The 9,956-nt window shown below is 48.7% G+C and overlaps 1 protein-coding gene across 1 annotated transcript in view; it reads right to left on the reverse strand.

Annotated features, from left to right (window-relative positions):
- The window catches only part of dgkb (diacylglycerol kinase, beta), a 53,547-nt gene that overhangs the window by 32,795 nt on the left and 10,796 nt on the right, over positions 1 to 9,956 (reverse strand). Inside the window, exons 6-15 of the mRNA XM_076045806.1 lie at positions 8,121 to 8,318; positions 6,214 to 6,263; positions 5,422 to 5,496; positions 5,172 to 5,291; positions 3,714 to 3,831; positions 2,923 to 3,011; positions 2,647 to 2,763; positions 2,294 to 2,392; positions 2,041 to 2,142; positions 219 to 292 (exon numbers count right to left, since the gene is read on the reverse strand). Coding sequence (XP_075901921.1) covers positions 219 to 292; positions 2,041 to 2,142; positions 2,294 to 2,392; positions 2,647 to 2,763; positions 2,923 to 3,011; positions 3,714 to 3,831; positions 5,172 to 5,291; positions 5,422 to 5,496; positions 6,214 to 6,263; positions 8,121 to 8,318 — 1,042 coding nt within the window. The remainder of the gene's footprint in view (positions 1 to 218; positions 293 to 2,040; positions 2,143 to 2,293; positions 2,393 to 2,646; positions 2,764 to 2,922; positions 3,012 to 3,713; positions 3,832 to 5,171; positions 5,292 to 5,421; positions 5,497 to 6,213; positions 6,264 to 8,120; positions 8,319 to 9,956) is intronic.

A 9,956-nucleotide genomic window follows, 5' to 3' on the forward strand; every position in this document is an offset into this window, starting at 1 on the left:
AAAGAAGGAGGGCCAGTAGGAGGGGGCGGGGCTAACGAGAGTAGTGCGTGCGCGCGTATGTGTGTGTGTGTATGTGTGTGTGTGTGTGTGTGTGTGACGTGTGAGCAAAGCTGAGCGCAGCTCTGAGGCTTAATGACAATAACGCCGATATTTTATTCTGGCCACGCCCCCCCCCCCACTCAGGAGCTGCCACATGTGGAGCCGGGCTGTGTACTCGCCTCTCTCCCTGCTTGCCGCCGCTCTTCGGATTGACAAACACCAGCAGCGGATGAGTGCCGTCCATTGTTGTGATCTGGACGGGAGGATGTCAAAACAAACCATCGGTGCTGGAAGACTGCAGGACGCTTCGCAGGAATCCGCTTTCAAGGCCAAGCACAACAACAACAACAACAAAACACAGCACACCGACAACAACACGGACCCTCGGCCCAGCGAGCGCACGCCGCTGCACTTCCGAGCCGCGTCAGTCAGTCAGTCAGTCAGTCAGTGGAGACGCTTCAGAGCTTTTACTCTTTCCTTCTGCTCGGCACTGAAAGAAAATGGTGTTTTCATTTCAGTTTGTACCGACAAAATATGAACCAGTGGGAAATATCGTCATGTTTGAATTTAGATTATAAGGAACTCTTATTCTGAACTCCGGCCAAAAAAAAGTAAGAAATAATAATAATTAAAAATAAATTAAAAAAAATAAAAAATGACTTCATCTGCGACCAGAAGCTGGCGCGCGTAGCAGGAAGTACTTTCACCAGCAGATTGAGATTTCAAATTTCACCTTTGCAAATATTTTGTTTTATTTATTTATTTTATAATTTTGATTTCACATAATCTTGATTTCACAATAAAAGTGTAATAAAAGCACCGTTAGAGGGGGAAAAAAAAAAAAAAAAAGAAAAAATATTTGCCACCTTATTTTTTATTTTTTATTTTTTTTAGCATAAGAGGCCTTTAAAAATGGCATCAAGTTTTTTTTTTTTTAAAAAAAAGCAGAATTTTTAACATTTAAAATCAATTTTCCAAGACTTCCCTTCTGGTACTTTTGCACTTGTACAACTACAACTCTAATTTATTGTAAACAAAAACAAACAAACCATCAAACCATCACCTCCCTCCCGCATGAAGATGGGATTTCTCACTTTGTCTTGCTGTGACAGACGGGGCAGAAACACAAAACAAGCACTGCTAACTGGCCACTGGTGCCGGCAGTGTTCCCCCTCTGCCCTCCCTGACACTGATGAAGAGCTTAACCCTCCCTCTCCCCCCGGCCCGCTTGCTATCCCAGCAGGCCAAGGGTGAATTAATGAGCTCCCCGTCCAGTCCCGAGTGATCCATTACTTCCTGTAATTATAAATAATAATCTTGAACATTATGCTGGTTAGCCGGCAGAGATGGATTTTCCAGCCACGTGATTCGTCATATCTCCCTCCCCCCCCTCATCACCCAGACGGCCGCTTGGCCCTGGACGGATGGACGGACGGCGGCTGCAGCGGCAGGTTTCAAAACCAGCGCCTCTCATCAGAAGAGTGGGAGGCCTGCAAGGCCACGCCCCCTTCACACCTGCTCTGAAAACAGCATCCTGAGCTGGACATTCACAAGGTGGAGGTGGTTTTTACTTTAATGTTTTTTGGATTTTTTTTTTTTTTTTTTTTTTCCATACATTTCTGAAACATTTGTGATAAAAGTTTAAAGCAAATTGTGGTGCATTTTTGATAAATATTTGAAAGAAATTTGAAAAATATTGAGAAAACTTGAAGATTCAGATCAGATCAGATTTCTTCCTCGCACTGCTGTGACACTCAATGTACCACCGCCCACTTTGGGTTTGTTTTTTTTTGTTTTTTTTTACAGGGTTTTTCCTGTAGGTCCGGCCCCTTTTCCCCTGGGAGGAAGCTGATTGGTCCGGTCGTACTCTGACTTGTTTGAGATGGATTGAGAGTTCGGGGGGGGGGCTGAGACCAGCAGGCCTGCAGCTCCTGCAGATTGAAGGTTGCGTTGTGTTGTTTGCTGCTGCTGTGTATTCCTGCACGGCTCCTTCACACTCGCCTGCAGTCCTTGGCCGTCCACCGTGACCGAGTTGGCCCTCTGCATCTTCCCCCGGCTGGACTGGCTGCAGCGCGAGTCCTTCCTCAGTGTGGACTGCCTCTCCTGGGGGGGTCAAAGGTCACAGTGCCAGGGATAAGACAAGTGAGTCCATTCAGGGTAATTGTCCCCCTGGAGCGGAAGAGCCTGTCTCTGTCTCCTCTCTCTTTTACACTTAAAAAATCTGAAATAAATAAATACAAGAAACAACTCCTACCAGAATGACGGGGCAGATGGAGTTGGGGGGCAGGATGTGGTCCTTCAGGGGCCCGCAGTCGCACTCAGGCTTGACGTGGGAGGCACACTTGTTATGGAGCTGGAGACAAAGTGATCAAGACTTTGATTTGCATACCACAATTCTTTTCTTTTCTTTTCTTCCTCCTGTTCTTGTTTTCTAGAGGGAGTTTTTTTGTTTTTTTTTCTAACAACAAGTAACTACAAACAAGAGTGAGTTGTTTTTTTTTTTTGTTTTTTTTTTCCTCCTGGGTGTAAATTGGGTCAGCAGAGACTCGCCAGGCCTCCGACCCGAGACTCAGTGGGAATATAATGAGGAGGCCGACGGCTGCTCACCGTGATTTGACACCACACGCAGTGGAGCCCAGTCAGGCCCTGGTAACACTTGACGGTTTTGTGGCACTTGTCGCACTTGGTGGGGCAGTTCCCCTCCACCCAGAAGTGATGCATGACCTACAGGGAGGGAGGAGTGGGAGTGGGGGGGGGGCAGGTGAGAGGGAGGAGACAGACAGACAGACAGACAGACAGACGGATCAGGATCATCCTGTAATTTATTGAGTTTGTCTCAATCCAAGCAGAGCCGAGGCGGAGCCAAGCTCTGATTGGACGAACCTCTGTGTTCTTCTTGGACTTGACGTAGGTTTTGATGCAGGACGGCGGCGCTCGGCCCACACATCGCTCGTGGACGGTGTACTTGCAAACTGAGGAGCGAGATGGAAAGAAGTTAAAAAAGAAAAGAACAAAAAAAAACAGGAATGAAAACACCGTGATTCAGTGAGGAGGCGGAGGAGGAGGAGGAGGAGGTGGAAGAGGAGGAGGAGGAAGACATGACTGGGCAGGGTGAGAGGGAGAGGAAAAAAAGTTCTCAGAAAGAGCTTTTTTAATAGTCAGAATAAGAAACAAAACATGTTTTGTTTATGATACCTGTTTTGTTTTGTTGTTGTTGTTGTTGTTGTTGTTGTTGTTTTTACTCGTATCTGCTATGGTGTTTATGGTCTAAACAAGAAGCTACTGCTAACTGGCTTGCAAGAAAAAAGAAAACACAACTGAACAAAAACAAAAAGGTTTTTTATCCAGTGAGGACAATTATTCACATGTTTGTTCACATTGCAGCCCACTAGAGGGCGACAGGTTGCCGCAGATAAAGTGTGGACCGTTGAATTAATCGTTCGGCCGGCTGTGAAGAATTTATTTATTTATTTATTTATTTTTTATATATAAAGACGCTCTCTACTGGCTCCAAACACATGGAGTATCCCCCCCACTAAAGTGAATCTCCGTTATCGTCGCACTGCGTGTTAAATTCCTCTCACACAACCTGGAGGACGAACAGAACCGCGGCTGCTCTCTTTTCTGTCACGACCTGACGGCGCCACCGTGCGTCCTCCTGCGGCATCACTCACAGGAGCAGCAGAGGCCCTGCTTCCCCAGGCCGATCAGCATGTTGAGGCACAGGTTGCAGTAGGCCGGCTTGTTGAAGTGCTTCAACCGCCACACGTGCTGCCCGTCGTCCTTCACGTGCTGCAGGTTGGGGGGGGCAAAAGCATAACAAGGCCTTCTGAGCTGTTGCTCTTCAGAAGAGAAGGTTCAGAGGAGTTATTCATTCATAAAAAAAATACACTCAGGGAGTATTTTCTCCTGCGCCGGCTTGACAAATACTTCCATCTAGTGGACAAAATATGTAATCTACCTGAAATCATTCATTGTATTCAATAATGAAGGACAACTTTTCTGTGAGCCCGGGGTTTTAAAGGGTCTAAGCTTCATTCTGGCAGGCTGCTGGTGGTGGTTGTGGTGGTCATGTAGGGTAGATGTTGTGAGGGGAGAGAAGGAGAAGAAGAAGAGGTGACACATGTACTTTGACACGGGTCCTTCAGGGAACCTCGAGGACCTGCCTCAGTGTCCCAGTGACCCAGTGTCTCAGTGACCCAATGTCTTATTGTTCCAGTGTCTCAGTGTCTCAGTGACCCAGTGTCTTAGTGTTCCAGTGTTCCAGTGTTCCAGTGTTCCAGTGACCCAGTGACCCAGTGTCCCAGTGACTCAGTGTCCCAGTGACCCAGTGTCCCAGTGTCCCAGTGACTCAGTGTCCCAGTGTCTCAGTGTCTCAGTGACCCAGTGTCTTAGTGTTCCAGTGTCCCAGTGTCCCAGTGACCCAGTGACTCAGTGTCCCAGTGACCCAGTGTCCCAGTGTCCCAGTGACTCAGTGTCCCAGTGTCTCAGTGACCCAGTGTCTCAGTGACCCAGTGTCCCAGTGTCTCAGCATGTCAGTGTCTCAGTGTCTCAGTGACTCAGTGACTCAGTGACCCAGTGTCCCAGTGTCCCAGTGTCCAAGTGACCCAGTGTCCCAGTGTCCCAGTGTTCCAGTGTCCCAGTGTCCAAGTGACCCAGTGTCCCAGTGTCCCAGTGTCTCAGTGACCCAATGTCTTATTGTTCCAGTGTCCCAGTGTCCAAGTGACCCAGTGTCCCAGTGTCCCAGTGTTCCAGTGTCTCAGTGTCTCAGTGACCCAGTGTCTTAGTGTTCCAGTGTCTCAGTGTCTCAGTGACCCAGTGTCCCAGTGTTCCAGTGTCCCAGTGTCCAAGTGACCCAGTGTCCCAGTGTCCCAGTGTTCCAGTGTCTCAGTGTCTCAGTGTCCCAGTGTCCAGGTGTCCCAGTGACCCAGTGTCCCAGTGTCCCAGTGTCCCAGTGTTCCAGTGTCTCAGCATGTCAGTGTCTCAGTGTCTCAGTGACTCAGTGTTCCAGTGTTCCAGTGTCTCAGTGACTCAGTGTCTCAGTGACCCAGTGACTCAGTGTCTCAGTGTTCCAGTGACCCAGTGACCCAGTGTCCCAGTGCCTCAGTGTTCCAGTGTCCCAGTGGACTGACCGTGTCCAGGCCCAGCAGGACCAGCAGTGGGATGGTGGTCATGCCTCCCTGGATCCACTCCTCCAGCGACACGGTGCCGTCGTGGTCATAGTCGATCTCCCGCATCATCTCCTGGAGAATCTTCCAGAGGAAGGAAGCAAGAGACGTTAACAAGTGAGATAAAAAAAAAAAAACAAATATCAGAACTACACCACACAGATTATTTATCACTTTCATCTCTTTAATTCGCTCCGACTGCGCTCCGACTCACTGGTTTCAGCTCGGTTACGTCCCACTCCAGGTACTCTGCCACGTGCATCATCTGGGTGATGATGTGCTCCAGCTCCTGCAGCGACACGCAACACGCAGTCATTACGGCTGCACAAACACTGTGTTTACCTGCCGCCTGGCACGCCCAGGCCGACGGGCCGGGGGGGGGCTAATGGCAGGGTTGGGGCTGGAGACAAAAGGCTGCAGGGGGGGTCTGGTGGGGGGGGGGCACCAGGCCTGATTACAGTGGCGGGGGTCTATTTTCTGCTGGCCTACGGGGGGAGAACGGGCTGACTGAGGCAGGGAGCTGGGACAGTGGATCATTACCGCTCGCAACACACACACACACACACACACACACACACACACACACACACACACACACACACACACACTCATCATCATCATCATCATCATCATTCATAAATAAAATCTCCAATTTCTCCCTTTGATTATTTCAAATATTTTTCACATACAGACGATGATGATGATTCTTTGCCTTCTTTGCTTCTTTGTAATATTGTGACGATTGAAATTAACTCATCTAAAAAAATTTAAAAAATACAATCTCGATGAAGCAAGTTATTTTAAATTGAGCTCATTTTGGTCGTCCGTTAAAATATCTTGAAGCTTTGTCTTGAAATCAGGATTTTCTTGTTTTCGTGAAATGACTGTAAAGGGGTATTTTCTTTTAATTCTAACACCAACACTGTGTACAATACAATGCGCCCCACCCCACCCCCCCTCCCCCACCCCTGATGAATGCTACCATACAGGCGGGGGGAGGATTTACCGAGCTGTCCAGGGATCCGTTTGCGTCGGTGTCGTAGAGGCGAAACATGACTGTTGAAGGAAGGAAAGAAGAAGAAGAGAGATTTTGAGAGGAGCGTCGACACTCCGCAAGCCTCCCCCACTCTGGAGGTAACGCCTGCCCGCCTGCCCAGCACCACGTCCCAGCTGTGAGCTGCTGTTTCCCCGGCAACCCCGTGACGCTGCTGCAGCACCTCCGACGACGTCTGATCGCAGCACCATGGTTACGACGCCGCGACCCTGCTGCGTGCGGCCTCTCCGGGCCCTGGCCCGCACGTGAGTGCATCGGCGATGATGTCATAAAGGGGGGGCGGTGTTGATGTCACACCAACTGCTGTGGAGGCCGCAGTCAGTGTGACCCGTCTGTCAGCTGCTGCGAGGTCGAGAATGATGGACTATTATCTTCAGGATTTTGTTATTATTTTATTTATTTATTCTATTTATTTACTTTTTTTTTGGGGGGGGGGCGGGGGGGAGTCGAGACTTTGCAATGGTGCAAGAGTCCAAATGCATAGGAAAAAAGAAATGGCACCAAATACGTAGAGTGTGAATATGTGGATCAGTTAAGTTAGTCACAGTGTTTCGGGCGTGGGTGTTTGACGGACGCATAAATGTAAAGTTGGTTGTTGTTGTTGTTGTCGTCGTTTTTTGTTGTTTTTTGGTACCTTTAATTTTCGTGTGCTTTATTGTTTTGTTTCAGAATAAATCTTTCCTTTTGTGATATGAAAGATTACATCATGTGTCATTCTGTGGCTGTATGGCATGCAAAAAAAAAAAAAAAGTTAAACGAAAAATGTGTGTTTTCATGATCAGGTTACAGTATATGTTAATGATATATGTATTTATTACGTTATACAAAGCGTCTGAAATGTATCACAGCGGTGTTTATTTCCTTTAATTTAGTATAGAAAATTAAACTGTTTATGAACGAACGTGACCAGCTGGAATACCTCACCTCGACCAGCAGGGGGAGCCAGTCACCAGCCAGCCGTTCCTCAGTGCGTTGGAGGGAGTTTATTCATAACTTGTACTCTCGCGTGGCGCTGAGTTATTCAACCATCGCAACAGGAGGTAGGCGATTTGTGAGTTTGTGTTTTAATAATTTGCTTTTTCGAACACAGAGGACGGGAGAACACACCGCCCCCACACCGCCAACACAAAATATATTTTAAAAAAATAATAAAAATAAAATAATAATAAAAAAAAAAACCGCCGCCTGCAGGGTGAGGAACAATGTTCAGCTCGGCCCGGTACAGCTCGGTTAGTACTGATTGGTTAAGAGTTTTGACGGAAGCCGAGTCGGAGTCTCTCACAAAAAAACAAAAAAAAAATGAATGCCATTTTTAAAAATGTCCCGCGTGTGGATGGATTGTTACACTTTCACGCATTCATAACTGAAATGCTTGTGGAACCGTGTACCATGAGTGAACCAACACAGAGCGACACGCAACAGCTAAGCACGGCAACACACCTGCCCCTGCACAAACAACAAAAATTGTTGTAGCTGGAGCTGGCTACATGATTGTTGTTATGAAAAACAACAACAACAACAACAACAACGTTTTGCATAAAGCTGGATGTTCTCACCTGCGGAACAACAAAAGCAAAATCATCAACCGACTCATTTTAAATGAAACAGAAAAGTTTCCTCTGTGTTTTCCTTTTTCTTTTTCTATTTCTTGGACACTCGGGTCTAACGTTTCAGTACAAAGAGCAGCTGTTCCACCGTATATCACAGGTGCCCTCCAGCCTCTCTTCGCTAATTCCTTCACTTTAGCTGCATGACTGACTCGCCCCCCCCCCCTGACCTCCAACCCCTCCCCCAGCCCCACCCGCTGAAACCTCAGACTAAGTCAAACCCAGATGCAGCCAGAACAGAGCATCACTCACACTCCAGCTTGTCCTCAGGACGGCCGCCCTCCAGCAGAGAGAGGTAGCACACAATGTCTTTCAGCTGCACGGCGCTCAGGGGCTGCGGCTGCGGCGGCGGCTGCTGCTGCTGCTGCGGTGCCGACGAGGAGGACGAGGAGGACGAGGAGGACGCCGCCGTCTTCAACGGAGTGGAGTTGCTTTTGATGAGCTTCAGTCCTGCGGGGAGACAACAGAGGAAAGGTCAAAACCTTCTCCGCAGCGCCTCTAATGTTCCTCCAACAACCTGCTGCGTCCGGGAGGCCTGCTGTGGGTCACGCTGGGCCCATCGATCGGCTGTGGGCCGCGCTTCACCGTCTCGTTTTGGAACTCGTCAAACATTTGTTGTTTTTTTTATTGTGTCTTTCTGTGCTTTTGGAAGCGAAAGATAAAAAGAAGGTTAAGATCCGAGCTGCTCTCTTGGTGTCTCCTAAGCCGGCGGACGAACCCGCAGCACCCAGAAACACGTGGTTTCCGAGTTTTGACAGCCTGGAAATGGCTCGTCGCTCAGCAAGCCAATTAGCCGGAAGATTAGCGCAGCAACATGAAGGTCGTCAACACTGATTTTCTCCACTGTGGCTCCCAACATGACAGGAGCAGCCATCGTCCCCTCCAGGGTTTAGTTTGGGCTCAGGAACAGGACGCTGGTAAACAGTGACTCTGACTCTGTTCTCTGATACAGCCAATCAGAGTTTGGCCACACCAATCAGTGTCCTTTGGAGAGGAAAGGGGCGGAGCTACAGAAAAGGTTTAGCTGTGACAGAAACCGGAACCTGCTGCTAGCTTGCCAACAGTGTGGGATATCAACATTTCTTCCGTGGAAGAACAGCAAAGAACGACAGGTACTGCTAGCTTCTCTCTGCTCCTGATTGGCTGAAGGCTTCTCTCTGCCCCTGATTGGTCGAAGGCTTCTCTCTGCTCCTGATTGGCCGAAGGCTTCTCTCTGCTCCTGATTGGCTGAAGGCTTCTCCCTGCTCCTGATTGGCTGAAGGCTTCTCTCTGCTCCTGATTGGCTGAAGGCTTCTCTCTGCTCCTGATTGGCCGAAGGCTTTTTTTCCTCTGCTCCTGATTGGCCAAAAGCTTTTTTCTCTGCTCCTGATTGGCTGAAGGCTTCTCTCTGCTCCTGATTGGCAGAAGGCTTCTCCCTGCTCCTGATTGGCCGAAGGCTTTTTTCTCTGCTCCTGATTGGCCGAAGGCTTCTCTCTCCTCCTGATTGGCTGAAGGCTTCTCTCTGCTCCTGATTGGCCGAAGGCTTCTCTCTGCTCCTGATTGGCTAACTGGCCGGCAGCTAGACATGGGGTGCATTGGTTCCTGACTGTTGTGTTTTTTAAGCGACCTTCTCTCTTCAAACAGAAGGCTGAGAGTGCACAAAAACATGTTAGCGTGCCCGCAGGTGTCACTCAGGTGTCACTCAGGTGTCACTCAGGTGTAAAGTAGGTGTAAAGTATAACAACAGTACAACAGCAGCGCCAGCAGAGCCAGTCAGACACTTTGGACAATATGCTCCGCTTTACAATTTTGGCTACTTGTGATCACACCAGAGTGACGCTGTAGCACTCCAACGCAACAACAACACAAAGTCCCTGCCAAGACGACTGGCCAACGTTACATCCACCATTCAAGTCCTCGCCTCCTCCCGGCCGGAGAGGCCGGACAGAGAAAAAAGACACGACGGAGACGCAGGAGTGGTGCAGCCAGGAAGACAAACTTTGCGCTGTGTTTATCTCTATGTTTTATGAATTGTTGTGTATTGTTTTGTTTTTTTTGTGAATATTTTTCATACGGTGGTGCAGTGGTTATCGCTGCCGCCTCACAGCA

Source organism: Nelusetta ayraudi, unplaced genomic scaffold (assembly GCF_046127955.1).
Source record: "Nelusetta ayraudi isolate G7.1 ecotype Tasmania unplaced genomic scaffold, CSIRO-AGI_Nayr_v1 ptg000087l, whole genome shotgun sequence".
Lineage (NCBI taxonomy): Eukaryota > Metazoa > Chordata > Actinopteri > Tetraodontiformes > Monacanthidae > Nelusetta > Nelusetta ayraudi.